A 23622-nucleotide genomic window follows, 5' to 3' on the forward strand; every position below is an offset into this window, starting at 1 on the left:
TAAGTTGCTCACAGTTGTCTTTTATTTTAATAGATTTGCAGTTTAATACATTTTCCTTTTACTATCATGGGGACTATTGTACATTTACATGAAATTCAGCTTTTCAACTGTCAGGTTGACACATACATTTACATCTGCTTTACATGCTTTACACAAGTTTAATAGAACTTGAATAAGATAAGCAGCCAAGAAAAGGAAATGTGCAAATATATACATTTTTTTATAATTATAATATTTGTTAATTATATATTTTATCTTTGATGATTTTTTTTAACAAAAAATATTTTTTCCGCCGTGGACCCCTAGAGGTTAGAGATCCAAACTCTATATAATAATTAGTGTCTAGCAGACTGTGTGAATCTACTGTTTGTGCTGGAAAGAATCATCCCCAGCTTTTCTTTTTATTTAATATTTACATGACTGTTGGTTGTGCTGTTGCACTTGGCCCCACAAACAGTCCAACATAATCATACTTAATATATTTGAAAGTAATTTGTCAACAACAAATAGTTTCATATGGAGGCCGAAACTAAAATACTTTTAACCTTTTTTGTTGTTGTTGTCTTTTAAATCTAAAGACAAAATAGGCATATCCCTGCTAGAAAATGTATACCCAATATTTATTTTGTGTCTCATATATTACAAATCATATACAATATATATTTTTTTATAGTTTCATAATTATTATTATTTTTTTTTATCTAAACAGGCTGGGAACAAGCCAGGAGAAAATCCCTTCTGTTATTACCCATCAGTGCTTGATATCATTGATTAATATTTTTAAGGAAACATTGTCTTTTAGCGAATCTGGCAACCTTCGCAGTCGAGGCGAATAAAAAGAAAGAAAACTTTTACATAAAGGGTTGCCGCGAAACCCTAATTATTATATAAAGTTTGCAAAATTTATATGATATGTTTCTGGACTATTATAAATAATATCAATAAACTAAAGTTATTTAAAAATCATTTTGAATAAACGTAAATCAAATATAATCTAAGCTTTAACGACCCCCACAAAATGGTTTGTCCCAATTGATAAAGGGCCAAAGAGGCTCGCGGATCAAAATACAACAAAGACCCGGATGCACAGCAAATGGTGCATACTGCATCGTTACAGTATGCATTATTTGCACTGCATCCGGGTCTTTGTTGTAGAGTAAATAAGTATTCTGTACTAATATAATATATATATATATATATATATATATATATATATATATATATATATATATATATATATATATATATATACTATTATTAGATTTATGCATTAGATTTTTAGTGTTTAGTTTTAGAAATTAGATTTATGCATATTGTGCATATATATTATATATATATATATATATATATATATATATATATATATATATATATATATATATATATATATATATATATATATATATATATGCACAATGTGCATAAATCTAATTTGTCTGTACTTGTTGCATTTTTTTTTCTTTTAAAGAAAATAACCACACCATGCACAGATACATATTCATCTTTATTTAAAATAGTTTGAGCTCAGGGACTTAATACTGTAAATAGAATACATTGCTTCCTTTCATTATACATATCGCTCTACTCTCTCTAACCCATTTATTGCCCATTTCATTCAGCCACAAAAGATTTGTGAGATCAGGCTGTAAGAGCTTTGAGAGTAACACCAGAGTTCTTCCAAAGCAAACTTGACTAACCAGTCTTCATAATCCTTACTTTGTTTATAGAGTTTCAGTGAAAGGAAAACTGTAAAGCTAAAACATACAAATAAATTTTAGAAAATTTTTGCTCAGGTGTTCTTATAATTTTGCAAATATACAGTAATTTAAGTAAGTACAGTAATTTTTTCTTTTGGACCTGCCTGCCATTTCTATTATGCTGTATTTGTTTTGCTTAGTTTTGGCCAAGCTTGACAAGATTGACGATACATTTCTAAGGAAAATAATAGTAAAAATAATTAAAAAGAAAATGGAAATATAGAAGAAAATGAAACCTACACATGAGGTAAATATAATACTACCAACTAAAACATAGGGATGTGCATAAGCTTATATAGTATAGTGATATAATTATGCCTTTATTTTAAAATAATACAAACAAACAAAAATGTATAGCTGTCTAAAATAGCTGTTTAAAAGTTTTTTTTTTTTTTTTTTACCCAAACACACTGGAGCAAAACTAGCAAAAGCTTATAAAAAAAAAATTATTTTGGTATTTTTGCTTTTAAATGATTAATGTACTTTAAAACTTGCACTCCTGGTCACTATCATTTGTATGTATAAATTAGGTGGAAATCCCATTGATGACTTCATGATTGGAATTCACCTGCTGAAGGTCCAGAGCAGAACATAGGTGACTAGTAAAGGTGCCACTCACTAAGTTGTCTTAGGCTCAGCCTGAAAAAAAGAAAAAACATCATTAAACATCGGTATCAGATTCCAGAGAGAAGGTGTGTGTGTATAGGTTTGTGTGTATGTACAAAAATCTGTATTATGAAACATTATACTGTAGAACACCTACACAGTTTCTGCATTATAAATCATTATCTTCTTGAAAATGTGCACAGCTGAATCAGCCTCTTTTCCCACTTAGTTCTTAGTACTTCTGACAAATATCCATAAACTGTCAATGGAAATTAATTTCAAATTGCACTTTGATGTTGCCCCGTGTTCACCCACACTGTAAGGAAATCTAAGGTACTGACTTGTCGATATAATTAAATCAACCAAACAGTTAGCATGTTTAGCTATATATATATATATATATATATATATATATATATATATATATATATATATATATATATATATATATATATATATATTTCACTTTAGTTGAGTATAAATACAAAAACTTTTTAGTCAAATGTAAGCTGTGTCTTTCTGGTTCGAAGCTCGTATCTACTGCGATAGCAGCACCTCCAGAAACTCCGTGCCTCGACGAAGCTAGAAGCTAACCCAGTGTTCTGTTCTACATTGTTGATAGTTTTCATACTTAAGCTGTGAAAGGAACATGTTTAAGAGCTCAACACAACAGCTTTTATGATGCAGAAGCCACTTTAGTTTTTGATTGTGAATATATTATTCAGCTTGTTTTGTTATTTATTTCAGAAATCTTTGAGATATATTCAGTTACTTTTTGAACGAAGTTGGCTATAAAATGTGTGTGTGTGTGTGTGTGTGTGTGTGTGTGTATATTATATACACACACACACACACACACACACACACACACACACACACACACACACACACACACACACACACACACATTTTATAGCCAACTATTCCTTTATAAATCTCACAAATACATTTCTATGTGGGTTGGTTGGGTTGGGTACACACATTCAAGGCCAATTCCATGTATGTATACCCTGTTTATAAATAAGGACCCAGGGCTATGGCTATCTGTCCCAGATATTGTAAAAAAAAAAAAATATCATATAAACTGCACAAACAGAAGTCTTACCATTTCATACCACATGATCTGCACTTACCTTGACTATTACACCTTCTCTTTTAATTTCCTTTAAATCTTTTATAAGGGTCTCAAAGCAGGTCAACAAATTGCTCTTCTTTTTTTTTAGACTGTCCACCTGTGTGAATTTTGTATGAAAGAATGAGAGCAGGATATGAAACAAACTCCCACTATCACTATTATACTATATTTATTTAATTATTTAGTTGAATTAAGTTTTGTTTATCCATATAATAATTATGAGTTGTGACTCAGATGTTTACCTTTCCCTTTAGCTCTTCTTGTTCTTTTGCGTTTTCTTCCAGAATATGTTGGGTTTGCTTTATCTCCTCTTTGAGCTGGAGATATAACTCTTGATAACCGTGCTTGTTCTCAGAGCTGGTCTGTGTCATTTGATTGATCTGCTCCTTGTTCACTGAGTTCTTGTCAGTCACATCATTACCACTGGAAGTCGGTTCTGTTTTATTGGCTTTCTCCCAATCTCCCTCAATAGAGTCAAAACATGTAATGGGAATTAAAGGAAACAAAGGTGAGGCTGTGGATGTTGTTGGACCATCTGATATGTTGTAATTTCCCACTTTGGCTTTCTTCTCTGGGTTCTCTTGAAGCAGGTTTAGGGCTGTCCTTTTCCTGAAAAGAAGAAAAAATGATAGAATGTATGTGCTTATAATGTCATATGATTGTAAAGGTGTATAAGAAGAAACAGAGTGACTGATGACATTACCTTTCAGGAATAACGGTAGAGAATAAATCACTAAAATCTGAAGTGTTATCTGAAGAGCTGGAGCCTAGAGAGATAAAAAAATATATAATAAATAAAAAACCACCAACTACAATATATATATATATATATATATATATATATATATATATATATATATATATATATATATATATATAAAAGAAGAAATTACTAAGATCTGAAGTGTCATCTGAAGAGCTGGAGTCTAGAGAGATAAAAAAAATTATAATAAATAAAAAACCAACTACAAATTATATATATATATATATATATATATATATATATATATATATATATATATATATATATATATATATATATATATAAATTACTAAAATCTGAAGTGTTATATATATACTAAATAAAATGTCTACACACATACAGGTTCATCTCAATAAATTTATATATATATATATATATATATATATATATATATATATATATATATATATATATATATATATATAAATAAAAGAAGAAATTACTAAGATCTGAAGTGTCATCTGAAGAGCTGGAGTCTAGAGAGATAAAAAAAATATAATAAATAAAAAACCACCAACTCACCAACTACAAAATATATTTATATATATATATATATATATATATATATATATATATATATATATATATATATATATATATATATATATATATATATATATATATATATATATTAATTACTAAAATCTGAAGTGTTATATATATATATATATATATATATATATATATATATATATATATATACTAAATAAAATGTCTACACACATACAGGTTCATCTCAATAAATTTGAATGTAATGGAAAAGTTTATTTCAGTAATTTAACTTAAATTGTAAAACTTGTGTATTAAATAAAGTAGTTTAAGTCTTTGGTTCTTTTGATTGTGATTATTTTGGCTCACATTCAACAAAAACTCACTAATTCACTATCTCAACAAATTAGAATACTTTATAAGACCAATAATAAAAAATAAAAAAATTGTGAAATGTTGGCCTTCTAGAAAGTATGTCCATTTGATGTATACAGGTGCATCTTAATAATATTAGAATACCATTAAAAAGTTTATTTATTTTAATAATTCAATACAAAAAGTAAAACTCGTATATTATATAGATTCATCACACACAGACTGATATATTTCAAGTGTTTATTTCTTTTCATTTTGATGATTATGGCTTACAGCTAATGAAAACCCAAAATTCAGTATCTCAGAGAAATAGAATATTGTGAAAAAGTTCAATATTGGAGACTTGTGGCATCACTCTCTAATCAGCTCATTAAATCTAAACACCTGCAAAGGTTTCTTGAGCCTTTATATGGTGTCTCAGTGTGGTGCAGGCTACACAATCATAGGGGAAGACTGCTGACTTGACAGGTGTCCAGAAGATGATCATTGACACCCTGCATATGGAGGTTAAGACTCAAAAGATCATCGTTATAGAAACTGGCTGTTTACAGGGTGCTGTATTTAAGCACATTAATGGTAAGTTGAATGAAAGGAATTAATGTAGAAGAAAAAGGTGAATCAAAGCCCATTCAAGAATCTGGGGAGATTCACATGGAGTGGACTGCAGCTGGTTTGCACAGTCAGGGAGTCATGTCATCTGGTGGAACATAATTTCCAGAAGGCCAACAATTCACTAAAAATGTTTTTTTGATTGGTCTTATGAAGTATTCAAATTTTTATGTTATAGTGAATTGGTGGGTTTTTGTTAAATGTGAGCCAAAATCATCAATTAAAAGAAATGAACACTTGAAATATAATCAGTCACTGAGTGATGAATCTATATAATAAGAGTTTCACTTCTTGTATTGAATTACTAAAATAAACTGTATTATATTCAAATTTATTAAGATGCACCTGTATGTACTCAATACTGTCTCAATTTGGCATGGCATGGAGGTGATCAGTCTGTGGCACTGTTTAGGTGGTATGCAAGCCCAGGTTTCTTTGACAGTGGCCTTCAGCTTATCTGCATTTTTTGGTCTCTTGTTTCTCATTTTCCTTTTGATAATATCCCATGGATTCTCTATGGGGTTCAGATCTGGTAAGTTTGCCGGCCAGTCAAGCACACCAACACCATGGTCACTTGGTGCTTTTGGCAGGTGGGAAATCCTGCTGGAAAATGAAATCAGCATCTTTATAAAGCTGGTCAGCAGAAGGAAGCATGAAGTGCTCTAAAATTTCTTTCTAAACAGTGGAACAACACCAGCAGATGACACTGCACCCCAAATCATCACAGACTGTGGAAACCTAACACTGGACTTTAAGCAACTTCAACTATGAGCTTCTCCACCCTTCCTCCACACTCTGGGACCTTAGTTTCCAAATAAAATACAAAACTTGCTCTCATCTAAAAAGAGGACTTTTAAATGGTTCTTCTTCTCTTCAGCCCAGGTAAGACGCCTCTAATGTTGTCTGTGGTTCAGGAGTGACTTAACAAGAGGAATACGACGACAACAGTAGCCAAATTCCATGACACGTATGTGTGTGGTGGTTCTTGATGCCTTGACACCAGATTAGTCCAGTCTTTGTGAATTTCCCCCAAATTCTTGAATCGATTTTACATGACAAGCCTGTGCATCTTTTTCTTCCACACTTTTAACTTCTATTTAACTTTCTGTTAACATGCTTGGATACAGCACTCTGTGACCAGCAGCGTCTTTGGCAATGAATGTTTGTGGCTTCCCCTCCTTGTGAAAGGTGTCAATGATTGTCTTCTGGACAACTGTCAGATCAGCAGTCTTCCCCATGATTATGTAAGATAGTGAACCAATCTGAGAGACCATTTTGAAGGCTCAGGAAACCTTTGCAGGTGTTTTAAATTGATTAGCTGATTGGCATGTCACCATATTTAAATTTTTTGAGAATTGGTGTTTTTTTTTAATTTATTTTAATAAATGGGATGCAAAATCACCACAATTGAAATAACCAAAGACTTAAACTACTTTAGACGGTGTGGACTGAATTTATTTAATACACGAGTTTCACAATCTGAGTTGAATTACTGAAATGAATAAATGAGATGCACCTGTATATATGTGTGTGTGTGTGTGTGTGTGTGTGTGTGTGTGTGTGTGTGTGTGTGTGTGTGTGTGTATATATATATATATATATATATATATGAGGGCTAGAGAGAGAGAGAGACATAGAAAAGATATGCACCTGTATCAGTAGAGCTGGGTAATATTGAGTTACATAGAGGTATAATGGAGCTCTCCTGGAAAAATAATACGTATTAAGGTCACAGGTAGATGATAAATTAGAAATATTTCTATTTCTATTCCGAACACTGTAATAAAAGCAACACTACATTATTTTTCTAAATTAGTTTTCTGAATCATAATTTAAGAAGACAGCAGATGTCCTGCTCTATGACAATTAATGATATTCATTAATTCACTGATTGACTTATTTTTTGACCATATACATCTAAGCCAAGATTATCATGGGTATTTTATAAGCCTAAGCGTATATAATCCAATACTAATAATTTACGCATTACTATAGTACTATACTATTCATTTATGCTACAACAGATGCTAATAATTTATGCTTAAACATATTCAGTTGATTAACAATCAGTAACCTTGGCAGTGAAACTAAAATAAGATGTATCTATAATAAAGAAAAGCTAAGAGACTATTAGGAAATTCTTCAACAGTGATATATCTTGCCTTCAGGCCATTTCTTGCACATTTATATTTGCAAGATTCTTCCTGCCTCAGATGTAGCATGAAGCCAAACTACAAAGCACATCTCTGCAATATTGACCACTATTTCACAGCAGACACAATTTTTAATTGTAATCATGTTAAAACACCATGATGTCACCTGTTGTCCGGTGTTCTCGTCCTGCAAAATCTTGCTCTCACTGTTTTAAAATACAATAATTGAAAAATTTAAATGCAAAATTGTATTTAACATAGATTTTTAGAAATATTGGCTTGAACCATAATTACAAATGCCTAAACCAAGTAACATTAACATAAAGAACATTACAGTTTTTGAGCAAAATGTAACAGAGCCATACATAAATCAAACAGAAAATGCTTGGGAACTAAATAACTCAATTCATAATCGTAAAAGAATAAAAATTTAGAAATCAGTAGATAGAAAACTCAGAAATATAAGACTTGGTAATAAACTGAGCATACTGTTCACAAAGTAATGGTTGAATGATTGTGATTATTTACTGTGACTGTGATTAGTGTAATGAAGTCCAGAGGTGGAAGTGACAAATTGCATTTCCTCTCAATATTGTAATTGAGTTGTTTTTTGTGTAAGTAGTATATATATATATATACAGTGCCTTGCGAAAGTATTCGGCCCCCATGAACTTTGCGACCTTTTGCCACATTTTAGGCAGTAATTTTTTGTGAAGAATCAACAACAAGTGGGACACAATCATGTAGTGGAACGAAATTTATTGGATATCTCAAACTTTTTTAACAAATAAAAAACTGGAAAAATTGGGCGTGCAAAATTATTCAGCCCCTTTACTTTCAGTGCAGCAAACTCTCTCCAGAAGTTCAGTGAGGATCTCTGAATGATCCAATGTTGACCTAAATGACTAATGATGATAAATAGAATCCACCTGTGTGTAATCAAGTCTCCGTATAAATGCACCTGCACTGTGATAGTCTCAGAGGTCCGTTTAAAGTGCAGAGAGCATCATGACGAACAAGGAACACACCAGGCAGGTCCGAGATACTGTTGTGGAGAAGTTTAAAGCCGGATTTGGATACAAAAAGATTTCCCAAGCTTTGAACATCCCAAGGAGCACTGTACAAGCGATAATATTGAAATGGAAGGAGTATCAGACCACTGCAAATCTACCAAGACCTGGCCGTCCCTCTAAACTTTCAGCTCATACAAGGAGAAGACTGATCAGAGATGCACCCAAGCCACCTGGGAGACACACCAAACATGTGGAAGAAGGTGCTCTGGTCAGATGAAACCAAAATCGAACTTTTTGGCAACAATGCTTGGCCTAAAAGCAACACAGCTCATCACCCTGAACACACCATCCCCACTGTCAAACATGGTGGTGGCAGCATCATGGTTTGGGCCTGCTTTTCTTCAGCAGGGACAGGGAAGATGGTTAAAATTAATGGGAAGATGGATGGAGCCAAATACAGGACCATTCTGGAAGAAAACCTGATGGAGTCTGCAAAAGACCTGAGACTGGGACGGAGATTTGTCTACCAACAAGACAATGATCCAAAACATAAAGCAAAATCTACAATGGAAAGGTTCACAAATAAACATATCCAGGTGTTAGAATGGCCAAGTCAAAGTCCAGACCTGAATCCAATCGAGAATCTGTGGAAAGAACTGAAAACTGCTGTTCACAAATGCTCTCCATCCAACCTCACTGAGCTCGAGTTGTTTTGCAAGGAGGAATGGGCAAAGATTTCAGTCTCTCGATGTGCAAAACTGATAGAGACATACCCCAAGCGACATACAGCTGTAATCGCAGCAAAAGGTGGCGCTACAATGTATTAACTTAAGGGGGCCGAATACTTTTGCAAGGCACTGTATATATATAAAATGCAAGGGGAAAAAATAGTGCCCCAGAAACTTCTGCACTGACTGATTGAAGGGCGCAAGAACAAACCCCTGGCCATATTTAAGCATCCACTTAAAATGCAAAAAAAAAGCAAGCGCTTTATTATGTAGTTTAAGCTGTGTTTGGCTGAGTTGACCGAACTGGCATTTTCTAAAAAGTAGACATCAAACCTGCTCATGCATGTTGAGGTAAGTTAATAATATCTACATCTTTAGTTTACATAACTGTTGTACTATTGTGTTGCATCAGTGTGTGACATTGCTAATGTTGGTTAGCACCATGGTTGGAAATAAATGGGAACTTGGGGCAAAACTGCCAATGTACAATTAAGCTAGCTCTATTATCAGTATCATGATTTCAGTGTCATTAAATGAATGAAAAATGTTTTATTTTTTAGAGTAGATCTGCTGAAGTTGCATTAGATTTGAGCATAAATGTATAACCAATCACACATTTGTTGAGAATGCAGTGTCCAATTAAAGTGTTTTGATTAGTCACTGCGGAAAACGGCAGAGTTGTCCAATGTGTGCGTTCATTGTCAGAATTCTGGATCTGCATTTTCCATTTCTTTCATTATAACAAATTACATTATAACAGAAGATTTTTATTTATTTTTAGCTGGAAAAGTGCTTAACTCACATTAGACTTAAGTAATGGACTGTAGTGGATTATTTTTTTTTTTTTGTTATCGCACTTTAATTTGTAAAGATGTTCCTTCAATTAAAAAACAGCTAGTTTGAGATATATAGACCCTTGTCCTTTTTAAATTAGATTAAATTCCACTACCCCACCCCACTGTTAAAAAATTTGATACATTTTAAAATGAGCTACTTTTTACTTTTACTTGAGTAGATTTTTAGACCGGTAACTTTACTTGTACTTATATAAAATCTCATTGAAGTAACAGTACAGTGCTTGTATTAATCTTTCCAACTCTGATGAAGTCCAGGTGTGTGTATTCTAGATTTCAGGAAGAGAGCTCCTCCTCTGCAGCCTCTCACCATTAAAGGGACTGAGGTGGAGCAGACTGTAAGTTATAGGATCTTAGGCTTTACATTGCAGTGAATTTTAGCTAGGCTAAAACACAGTAACACAGTGAAGAAGCTGCATTTTATTTGACTGCTTAAGAAGATGGGTTGACAACCCCTCATCCATGTCTATAGAGGCCTTTGTTGAGAGCATCCTCACCAGCAGTATTACTGTGTGGAATTGCAACACTACCCTGGCTGCAATGGCTCATAAATCCTGCACATAGAGTCATTGGCTTGAGACACCAGGCATGTCACAACAGCTTCTTTCCAACTAATGTTAGGTTTGTAGCACAGGATATTAAGGAGGGAATAAAGTACCCAATTCCGCAATCCTCCACTCTGGACAATTAAAAATCTGCACTCCCTATCAGTATAGACAATTAACCTCTCTCATCTTACAACCCATTTACACCTTGGACAACTAGCAAATTCACTGACACCCCAACTCTATATAATGTTTTTTATGCGTAATATTTTTGCTTTGAGACTGTTTGTGTACAATCATGTATAACAGTGTTATCATCATCAACCACAGGTGTGTTAATCTGGGGGCAGTACCATCTCACTTCTGTCAACCAACAATTGCAATATTACTTATTTACACAATGTGTAATATTATTTTACACTAACTAAACTAATTATTTATTTACTTTCACTGCTTTTCAAAATATCTATATTATAATTAGAAAGTCTATTTGTTTATTCTATTTTGTAAAAAATACTGTGTAAACCTTTTTATGATTAAAGCCGACTCTGAGAATAGCACAACGTACATGCTCTGCAATGTACTTGTACAAATGGCAATAAACTTGAAACTTGAAACTGAGTTCACAGAGTTCAGGATGGCTGTTAGGTGCTGTAGTTTTAGGTGGTAATGCTTATAGCCATCTTTGTATCATAACTGCATGGAAGTCTGAAGCTATTATTTTTATTCAATTGAATTATTCAAGCAATAAAAGTGAACTTTTCAGCAGTCTAATGAGCCAAAAGGAAGTCTCTAAATGGAATGTAACGAATGAGAAACAAAAAGAACCGGACATGTGAAACAATGATCACACTGAATCCAGTATTGATCTGACTGCTTCCGTAAGTAAACAACTTTCTATTAACATTACTTCTGTCAGCAATTTGCTCTACAGTAACTCTTCAAAGAGACTGGATCAGATAGTTTAGAGATGCTCTGAACCAGTCATCTTTACTTAACAATTTGGCCCTTGTCTTATGTTGCTTATATCCTTATTCTTCACCATTTAATAATCAATGTTATAAAATTAAATACCATTTATTTTGTGAGAATCAAAGTTGTTCAGTTCACCTGTCAGCTGTTTTAACACTGTGGCTAATGAGCCAATATATGCATAATTCCCCCATTCCATACTTACTCCAGATTGTGGATTTTATGGTAATTTATTTTATCGTCAGAATCATCAGGCTCTTCTTCAGCTTCACAACTCCTGAGAAAATCAATCACATTAGTTAACACACACACACACACACACACACACACACACACACACACACACACACACAGAGATACAAACCTGAATTTGGGGTCAGGGTTCACGTAGCCAAAGCACTTTTCATTGAGCTTTGAACTTTCAGTGCCATCAGAAAGTTTTCGCCACTTCATGCAACGACTACAATAAATCGAGACAAAATCTGGCTGTATCCTGTATGTCCACAAAAAGACACAAATCCCTTAATTCACCAGCCCTCTTGCTTGTGTGTGCGTGTGTGTTTATATATACGTGCCGTTTTGTACTTACACAATGTCCTCATCGACGTGATTATATCTATACTTGTCTTCCTTCCAATATTTCTCAAGCTTACTGCCTAGATTTAGCATGGTTTCCCTACACATACACAATAGCATGTTTAAGTACATTGTATAAATATGTACAGTAATGTGGCAAATCAGAGTGTTATAAAATAATTGGTCTAACCCATAGTGTAATAATATATAATATATATTAATATAACTTATACTGATTCTGTGATCGGAGTCCCTTTTAACTGCTATACACAAACCTGTATTTATAGATGATTCTTAATGTTACTCAAACATACCTGTAGATTTCTGTATTGTCAAAGTCCTGCTTGTTGAGTGTTGGTGTGAGGTAGTTACACTCAATCACCCCAATAACCCCTAGTCCGATTCTGTCGACCTGGTTGGAGAACACACAAAACACTCTGGAAATTGATTTGACTAAATACTATATGATTTATGAATACATGCATAATTTTTTTTCCGTAAGTATTTTGTTGCATAATTAAATTCTAAATTATAATTAGCCCTGAATACCTACGCCCAAGCACAATTATCCATAATCTGGAATTGTCTGTTACAAACATTTGATAGTCCATGCTTAGATTGGCCTTGAAGCACATAAAACTGAATCTTGGTTCAAAATAATGCTAGATGTAAATATAACTGGGCTTTTTTGAATTGACAATGATATATAAGTGCATCTCAATAAATTAGAATATAATAAAAAGTTAATTTATTTGAGTAATTCAATACAAAAAGTGAAACTCATAGATTATATAGATTCATCACACACAGACTGATATATTCCGAGTGTTAATTTCCTTTAATTTTGATGATTATGGCTTACAGCTCATGAAAACCCAAAATTCATCTCAGAAAATTTCAATATTGGAGACTCGTGGTGTCACATTCTAATCAGCTAAATGTCATCGCTAAAGAAGCTGGCTATTCACAGAGTGCTGCATCCAAGCACATTAATTGAATGTTGAATGGCAGAAAAAATGTGATAGAAAAAGTTGAAACGAAGCCCATTCAAGAATTTGGAGGAGATTCACAAAGAGTGGACTGCAGCTGGAGTCAGTGCTTCAAGAGCCACCACTGACTCCAGCTGCAGTCCACTCTTTGTGAATCTCCTCCAAATTCTTGAATAGGCTTCGTATCCATGGGCTACAACTGTCTCATTCCTTGTGTCAAGAAGCTCCTGAAACCGAGACAACGTCAGAGGTGTCTTACATGGACAAAGGACAAAAAAAAACTAGACTCTTGCTCATCTTTCTGCATTTTGCATTTCATTTGGAATTCAAGGTCCCAGAGTCTGGGAGTAGAGAATAGAGGCACAGAATCCAAGTTGCTTGAGGTCCAGTGTAAAGTTTACACATTCAGTGGTGCTTTGGGGAGTCATGACATCTGCTAGTGTTGGTCCACTGTGTTTTAACAAGTCCAAGGTCAGCACAGCCATCTACCAGGAGGTTTAAGAGCACTTCATGCTTCCCTCTGCTGACCAGCTTCATGGAGAATCTGATTTTATTTTCCAGCAGGATTTGGCACCTGTCCACACTTCCAAAAGTACTAATGCCTGGTTTTAGGACCATATTATTCATGGTCTCAAACTTACCCAAACTAAAGCCAATGGAGAATATATGGGGAATTATAAAGAGGAAGATGTGAGGCACCAAAAACGTAGAAGAGCTGAAGGCCGCTATCGGAGCAACCTGGGCTTCCATAACATGTCAGCAATGCCACAGACGGATCGCCGCCGTGCCATGCCGCATTGCTGCAGTAATTCATGCAAAGGGAGTCCAGACCGTGTATTGATATCTGTACATGTTCATATTTACCAGAAGTCCAACATTTCTGTGTTAAAAATCTTTTTACTAATTTTTTATTGGTCTTAAGTAATATTGTACTTAAGGGAGCTGTTAGTAGAAAAAAGCAAGTGATTTAAACCTTTAACAGATACAAAATATCTGTTAGGATCTTTGCTCAACAAAATATTGGGCGGTCTGCCAAAATTTGTTTGATTCAAATGAAAGTAAACATAAAAAATAATATCAGTATGCACAGAAATGCTATTAAATGTTATATTAATCTTTTAGACATTTTATCCATAGTATTTTATACTTTATGCAAATTAAGATAAATGTTTTTATTGTAAAAGAAATGTTGTTCCAAAAATTATAGAGAGAACTGTATGTGTTCATCTATACACCGACTAGGCATAATATTTTGACCTGTTCTTGGGTGGGATATATTAGGCTGCAAGTGAACAATTTGATCTCAAAGTTGATACGTTAAAAGCAGGAAAAATGGGCAAGTGTAGGGATTTGAGCGAGTTTGACAAGGATGATTTCTAGACGACTGGGTCAGAGCATCTTCAAAACTTCAGCTCTTGGGCTGTTCCCAGTCTGTAGCGGTCAGTGTCTATCAAAAGTGGTCCAAGGAAGGAACAGTGATGAACCGGCGACAGGGTCTTGGGTGGCCAAAGCTCATTGATGCACATGGGGAGCGAAGGCTGGTCCGTGTGGTCCGATCTAACAGCTTTTGTAGGTTAAATTGCTGTAGAAGTTAATGCTGGTAATGCTCAACTGGACATGATTGTTTTGTTATTAAAAGGGATGATCAACACAATATTATGCAGGAGGCAGAGGTGGGAAGTAACGAAGTACAAATACTTCATTACTGTACTTAAGTAGATTTTTCTGGTATCAGTACTTTACTCCACTATTTATTTTTCAGACAACTTTTTACTTTCAATCATTAAATTTGAACAAATATCTTTACTTTCTACTTTTTACATTTTCAAAACAGCCTTGTTACTTTTAGTATTTTTTCCTCTCATTGAGCGCTGTTTCCAGCCTATCAACCCTTCATTACGTGGCTTTTTCACCATATCACTGGTGTATTATTTCCTGGCTATCAGACGTAGACGTAGGCTAGCGGAGCTAACAATGAGCAAGATTACAAGTGGAATGATTAATGTGAATTCAGAGGGAGTCACCAATGTGAAAATAAATAAAAACAAAGACAGTTTTTAACACCCATGCCCATATATAAGGGAGATGTTCGAAATTATTGGTGTAAGAAAGTGCTGGCTTTCAAGAATTCGCCGTCAAATTTGAGAAAGCACATACGGGTAATATAATGTTTTACTGTTATATCTTTATTTTCATGAGCCATTTTAATGTTTAAAGTTTTTTCCCTATCATTTTGTTTGTCTTTTATATAAGGGATGCTGCCACATGTTTTTTTTTTTTTTTTTTTAAATAAGGATGTTCTTAATGTTCTTCATTTCTGTAGTATGTAGCTGTCATTAGAAATCTGTGGTTTAGTCAGATAGTTTCTAGAACTGCTATACAGGTGAAGTATAAATTATAAACTTTGAACCTTTCAGGTCTCCTCACCTACATCAGTACCTGCCTTTCGTAATACCATTGTTACTGATTAACACAAATATCCATAAGCACACTCCAAAATCTAGTGGAACATCTTCCCAGAAGAGTGGAGGGAATTCTAAGAGCAAATTGGGACTAAATGTTTAAGTCAATGCTCAAAAATGACATACATACATACATACATACATACATACATATATATATATATATATATATATATATATATATATATATATATATATATATATATATATATATATATATATATATATATATATATAATATAAATAAATGTCATCTTAGTCTTTTCTCTGCTTGTACTCTATATGGTGGTTGTTCGGCCTGGATACATTCAGTTTTTTATTAATACATTGATATGTGAGGTTCCGTTACCAGCGTGACACTACAACAGGTAGTAGTAACGGCTACTTTTTACTTAGGTACATGTCAGAGCCCAAACGTCTTTACTTTAACTTGAGTAAAAAAGTGTAGTCAGTACTTCAACTTTTACTGGAGTCTTTTAAAACATAAGTATCTGTACTTCTACTTATGTAAACAATGTGTATACTTTTGCCACCTCTGGCAGGATGTCATAATGTTATGCCTGATTATCTTTCTTTTCGGCTTCTCCCGTTAGGGGTCGCCACAGCGGATCCTCCGCACGTTTGATTTGGCACATGTTTTACGCTGGATGCCCTTCCTAACGCAACCCTCCCCAATTTATTCGGGCTTGGGACCGGCACTAAGAGTGGCTGGGGATGGTTCCCTGACCGGGAATCGAACCCGGGTCGCAGCGGTGGGAGCGCTGCATCTTAACCACTAGACCACCAGGGGACCTAATGTTATGCCTGATTGATGGTCATAAAGTTCTGCCTGGTCAGTGTGCATTCTTGCTTGGTTTATAGCCTGTTCCATTCTAATGTTGTATGCAGATTATCAGACAAAGATGAGAAGTAACAAAGTACTAATACTTTGTTAATGTAGATTTTTCAGGTATCAGTATTTTACTTCAATATCTATTTTTCGGACAACTTTTTAATTTGACTTATTAAATTTTTACACAAATATCTGTACTTTCTCCTTCTTACATTTTAAAACCAGGCTTGTTACTTTAGTTTTAATCTATTAGGTGAAATGTCAATATTTTTTCTTCTTCTTGTGCACCGTTTAAGTCCATCAACCAATTTCATGTCATAGCATGCATTTTCAACTTATCACTGGTGTATAAGTTCACATACCAGAGACATTGGCTAGCTTATGAAGCTAACAATGAGCAAGGCAGTAGGCAAAAAGGTGTCTGGCTAAAATGGATGAGACAAAGGGAGTCAGCGATGTACACATGACTGAGAACAGAGACATTCCTGATTACTTAAACATCATCTTTTCTCTGCTTGTGTTGTATACGGTGGTTAATCAGCCTGGATATATTCATTAGGTAACAAAATGTAAAATTTGTGATGTATTAATATATTAATATGATGTAAGGTCAAATTAAAAGGGTAACACTAAAACAGGTAGTAATGGCTACTTTTTACTTAAGTACATGTCAGAGCCCAAACTTATTTACTTTATCTTCAGTAAAAAATTAAAAACAGTACTAAATTGTAACCAGAGTCTTTTAAAACATGAGTATCTGTTTATAACAAACTTTTATAAAGTGTATGATCCTCACCTTGCGCTGACAGGCAACATGTTCGTAGGCTTTGATGAGACGGTTTTTGTGGTACATCATCAGTCCGCAATGATCTTTGTTCTTTGAATTGTAGCCAAATGTGATTGGTACTGGCTTCTAATGTGACAAAAGACTTAAGGATCATGGTATTTAATTTTTTTTTTTTTTATATAATTTACTAGCTACATTTCTACACACTAAGTTGGTTTGATATTTGGCAAAAAGGATACAAGTGGAGGAACACAGGCAGGTTTGTATGAGTCCCTAAGGACTTGCGATAGAGTTTTACTGACATCCCAAGTTTCTACCTTGCTCCCTTGAAGGATGATCTGCATTTTAGGCTTGAGGTACAGGATACTACAGTATGCCTAAAATAAGAGCAAAATAATCTCAAATGTGACTATATGTGGACTGGCAGTTAAGAAAATCCTTTAACAAAAGAAAGAATTATAATTATTACCTATGAAATGTGTCCAGTTTTGCAATTTATAAAGCACACCTTTTTTAAGGCAAAATATATCTTATTTTCTCTGACATAATCCCTGCTATAATAAATTAATTGTAATATTGTAATGTGTGTGCAATTTGAATATTATTTTCTTTGTTTAATGTTGATAAATGTTAATCTGATTATGATTTAAGCTTTTACCAAATAAGAAACGAAGAATAATGAATATGAAGCTCTGCTGAAGCCTCGAATTCTGCTTTTTAAAACCCAATGTTAAGTGAAACAACAGTAAACACTACCAAAATTTCAACAATCAGTGGTGGTTAAATTCTTACCCGTAGTGAATATTCACTCTTGGGCACCAACATACGATCTTTAGGTTGCGTTTTGTTTATCTTCATTAAGCTCTTGCACACATTAACAGGGATCTGGAAGTCATAGCGGTCCTTCATGAAGTCAAATTCTAGCTCACCTGAAGATGTTCTGCAACAAAATATTTTTTTCATCAAATCATTAATTATACATAGGATAAATAAACACTTTTATGCAATTTGTCTTCCGAAATTATTAATATTTGGTTGATTATTAAACAGACACTATGAATACATTGAAGACACCCATTTCACCCATTTCATACACCCACCTACACCCCCCCCCCCCCCACACACACACACACACACACACACACACACCCACACACACACACACACACACTTACATACCTGCATAGGTTCCAGATAATGATACGGGTTCCACTTGAGCCGGCACGCAACCGTTCAATAAAACTAAACTCAGACAGCAGTTCTTCCTTGGTGTTAAACAGAGAATATTTCAGGATATCATGAAGAGACTCTGCGTGTTCTGGTGTATCACTGAGTGATCAACAATGTTAAGAACCAAACTGCACAGAGGAACCTTTAACATCTGAAAAAAGCATTTACATGACTATCTGTGTCACTAACAGGCTCAACAGTTTAGAAACATTTCTCTCTTGCTTCTAGGTAAAGGATATCAATCTCTCTAGTTCCGGTGAACATGACCATAGGCACTATGACATCCTGTGCTCTTGTTTCCTCGAGGTAAGTCTGTGACAGGAGACCCACACACATGGTGTTGGCTTTCTTTGAGAACACTATGACATCCTTCCCCAAGCGCATTGAGCCGGACTTAAATCCATTACCATAAAAACCCACTGGAACATGACCTTCTGAAGTCTGCTTATTACTGAAGCCAAAACTGACAGAGAGAAAAAGAGAGAATTTGGATGATCTGAATCTCATTTAAAACATATTGCAGACTTCATGGACACACTCCTACCTTAGCATTTGGTGCATCGTGTCATAGTCCATGCCTTTTCCATTATCCATGAAGATGATGCAGTCATGGCCTTTAAACTCTGTTTTATTAATCCAGAAATGCTGTGCACTGACATCTGGGTCATAAGCATTGTCTAAAATAGGAAAAGAATTAAACACTATCCACTACTACTGTATATTACAACATAATCACATGCGTCTCTTTCACAGTGAGAAGCATTTACATACTTAGTCATCTCTAAAGCATGAAAGTAACCCTGAACTTTATTCAAAAATTTATTTAGAAAATTACCGGATTCAATCACATCTGTCTATGATTCACTCTTGATGCATGTCAAGATGTTTGCCTCGGTCACATGTTTTACCTACATCTGCTACCTTCTTAAAGGGGCTCTGGTTTTTCAAAGCAAAAACCAATGAAGCCTTGGTTAAATACCAGTACATAAATAATATGACTGAGTGATAATCTCTAATGTATTTATTTTCTTGCTTGCAAATGATTTTTCAAACCTGGCTTGAATAAACTTTGTATAAAATGATACCCGGTAGTGAGACAGTCAACATTTCATCAAAATCATTTTTAGAACTTTACAAATATAAACACACCTGCAGAAATCATGCACAAATCATTTTATGTTGTTCTTTCTATGTGATTTTTCAATTTCGTCCACCAAAATATATACCTTTGTATAAATAAATATACTGTGGTCATTATACATTATACATTCAAGAGTTTCAAACACACAATAGACATAGATAGTACAAGATGCAACATGAGAAACAAAATCCAAAACAGTTTGTATATATGAAGTTGGCTTGGTAATGACCACCCAAACATTCAAAAGTAAGTAACCATGCAAATGTTGGCACAAGAAGCCTCCAGAGCATGGCCGCAGGAAGTGGGGGTGCTGGGGGTGCTGCAGCACCCCCTATTGGCGAGAGAGATATTTTTTTTTAATTTAGGCCTATTAAAAATATTTTGCACAATTGATAAATTCCTTATTATTTTAGGAAATGATAAAATATATTCCATTAGTTTTTCTATATAGAAAGCTTGAATTGTCTACTTTTAAACAAAACAATTCAAAACGAAAATAAACCAACTAGCATATGCTTATTATGTATTCCGTATTAAGTGTGCATTTCTCTCTATAGAGAAGATGACGAGTGAGCATCGTCAACTTCATCTTTGCAGCCCGACACTGACACACAAAAAAAAAAAAACCCACTTTATTAATAAACAATTCAAATGTCTCCTTGCTATATTTGACAGATTCATAATCATTACTTTTGCCGGTTCTTTGTGACAGCTGTTATGTGTGTTATTGGCAGCGTCACCCTCTGGTTACAGCACCAGAACATGGAAATTTTATTATAGAGAATGATCGCACAACAGACATTAGAACATTAGATATTCTATAATTAAATCAACTAATCTATTATTCAAAACTAGTGTCTCATCCCTGTATGGAATCTCTTTTTTCTTTTCCCATATCTTCACTCGCGTCTCACCCATTTCCAAAGGGGATTAAACGTTTCTTCCTTTGTTCGCTTTTAGGTCGATTATTTTCGTATTCTTTACTGTGGTAAAGTAGAAAAAACGCTGTACAGACCCTACATTTTTACTTGTAAGTCAAATTCTTTTTAATAGCCTACAGTTTGTGCTTGTTATTAATTAGACATATGATAATTGGTAAGGCAAGTCAAGTTCATTTGTAAAGTGCGTTTCACACGCGCGGGTGATTTTAGTTTGGCTTTCTCTGGCAGCGCGCAAACATAGCCTAAATGCCTTGCCCTTGTGGAAGATCAAATTAGCTCTTCATACCTTTTACAACAACGTGAAGATATCAGAAAAAGAGATCGGTGGTCTCTTTCCTGCCCATTTTGATGGCCCTATTTTGCACAGGAGTGTAGGCTGGGGTGTGTTCTGGGAGCTGTTACAATGTTTATCTTACAAAGATTCCAGTGTAGAGGAAACACTGCCTTATATAAAATTTATTAAAGCACTTACCTTGCCCAGCAGACAGAATATTGTCCACAGTTCACTGCATATGCAGCGTGCATGGTTTACAAAAATGGTTCGATAATCAGGTGAAAAAAGAAGAAAAGCATTAAATATAGAAACAGCTTCTGCTCACCAATCAGTTGTGCTACAGCACTAAAAAGCCCGGGATGGATAGTGGAGATTGTGTGCAGGTACCGTGGACTGATCTTTAGGAGGAAAACATTATTTAATAATTTACACGTAAGGTAATTAGAACAAACAAGAGACAGACAACACAAAACCCTGCATTCTTCTTCTCTGTCTCTTTTCTCTTGTTCTGACCTGTATTTCTTTGTCTAAAATACATTTCCCTGTTAATAATAATTCGATATTTTAACCATTTGACATCTAAAATTTTAAGGTATCAGTCTCGTAAAAAAAAACTAAATCAGATATGTTCATTGACCAGCTGCCTATATATTGCTAAAAAAAATGCTCCCAGCATAAACAATAACACCTAAAATTACTTTCTAGGTTTTCTTTTTCTTATGACATATTTATGTTTTTCAATTTCATATATTTTGCTTATACATATCAACTCCATACTGTATAGAAAAAAGGTGTACTGCAAAGCTCAATAAGTACATCATAGTAAGTTTTGTTTTGACATTTGACTCTCCACTTTGATCTTTGAGGAGAGTTATTCTGAAATGAAACTAAAAGCTATTGTTCCAGTGAAGTTTAGAGACTCAGATTCAGAATCAGAAAGAGCTTTATTGCCAAGTATGTTTGCACTTACAAGGAATTTGTTTTGGTGAAAAAAAGCTTCCAGGTGCACATTTTTTAAGTAATATGGAAATAAAAGTACAAAATAAAAAAAGTACAAAAAGTACATATTTAGATTAGTAAAAGTGGTATTGCACATATATTTTATTTTATTGCACAATGCGGAGAGCACAAAGTGTTCATGTTTTCTTTCTTTTTCAGAAGAAATAAAACCACATCCACAGGAAATGGTTTAGTTGTTGTGCAGTAGTGTAACTCATTGTTATTTCATATCTTTTTTTTATTGAGAATCAATCAGTTATTTGTATATATTTTGCTGCAGTTCTCACCTCTCAAAAATAATCATGTGAATTGGGAGCAGGAAAAGCTTATAACACAGGGGTCTTCAACGTTTTTCAGGTAAAAGACCCATTAAACAATAGAGACATGGGGCTGGGACCCCTGATACAAAACGTGTCACTAATATTAATAGAAACCAATCATATTATGCTAGTTATGTTAAGACAATTGGAGCTATGTTGTTGTTGTACATGCATTATTGTCTGTATATTTTCAGATAGATTTATGCATCATAACAAACATACATTTTTTTGCAATTAAAATCACAATTTATCAAGTTGTTCACAGTCTTTTATTTTAATAGATTTGCATTTTCATACACTTTCTTTATACTATCATGTAGTGCTACATTTACATGAACTTCAGCAAGAATTGTAATAAAACTTTAATTTAATAATTATAATGTTTTTTTAATGAAATATTTTATATTTAATGTTTTTACTCGTGTTTATTTTTTCAACCAAAAATATTTTTGATTTAACATTAATTCGCTATAACAGGTATAGCAGTAGGGTTAAAAGCCATATTAATCACATTTAGTGCTACTAAATGAAGTACTACAAAATTTTATTATATGTATATATTTTTTTAGTAGACTAAAAGACCATTTGTAATTGTTTAACCTTGTTATATTGCTTAAAAGTACTTACCCTGCTTAAAGGCATTCCTCTACTTGTTAATGATGAAATTTATTTTATTCAAAACTGCTGTCTTTGTCTTTGTTTCTCTTCCCTGCACATTTAAGCATTGGGGGAAAAAAACTACTGTTATACTGATTTTAAAAGCAACTCCTCTTGTGGCTTACCACTGAAACTGAACACTAATTACACATTCAGTGTTTGGTTACTTTTCACTTTTATCAGTGTGGTTTTCCGCACAGTAGATGGCAGTCTTGGCAATCAGAGACACGTCTGCACTACAGTTCTACAGTATGTTCAACAATATGTTCATTTTAAGAAAAGTTATCATTTTTTTTGGAAATCTGTCCTGAATTTGTATAAATAATTTACCCCAGCTGTGAGAGTGGGTTAAGAAAATTTACTTTTGTGTATATAATAGTAAAGGTTAACCACATTATTCTGTGTGTTTCATTGG

General features: G+C 33.9%; 1 protein-coding gene across 1 annotated transcript; it reads right to left on the minus strand.

Annotated features, from left to right (window-relative positions):
- Positions 1-1485: 1485 nt before the first annotated feature.
- LOC310723653 (MORC family CW-type zinc finger protein 3-like) lies at positions 1486-23356 on the minus strand. The gene is made up of 18 exons (XM_083537004.1): positions 23178-23356; positions 21557-21629; positions 19420-19552; positions 19115-19338; positions 18825-18978; positions 18438-18585; positions 17885-18022; positions 17655-17771; positions 12890-12987; positions 12589-12675; positions 12364-12492; positions 12205-12276; positions 8054-8093; positions 7385-7439; positions 4202-4265; positions 3741-4107; positions 3497-3595; positions 1486-2396 (listed from the first exon to the last, which is right to left on the minus strand). The coding sequence occupies exons 1-18, from the start codon at positions 23190-23192 to the stop codon at positions 2376-2378; spliced, it is 2034 nt and encodes a 677-aa protein (XP_083393130.1). The 5' UTR covers positions 23193-23356; the 3' UTR covers positions 1486-2375.
- Positions 23357-23622: the final 266 nt, after the last annotated feature.

Source organism: Silurus aristotelis (genome assembly GCF_946808225.1).
Source record: "Silurus aristotelis genome assembly, chromosome: 3".
Classification (NCBI taxonomy): domain Eukaryota; kingdom Metazoa; phylum Chordata; class Actinopteri; order Siluriformes; family Siluridae; genus Silurus; species Silurus aristotelis.

Excerpts from the sequence above, each read along its gene's own strand:
- LOC310723653 (XM_083537004.1), bottom strand. Across the intron at positions 19,339-19,419 it reads ACGATGCACCAAATGCTAAG|TTTTGGCTTCAGTAATAAGC; the intron begins GTAGGAGTGTGT and ends TCTCTCTGTCAG. Across the intron at positions 12,676-12,889 it reads GACAATACAGAAATCTACAG|GGAAACCATGCTAAATCTAG; the intron begins GTATGTTTGAGT and ends GTGTATGTGTAG.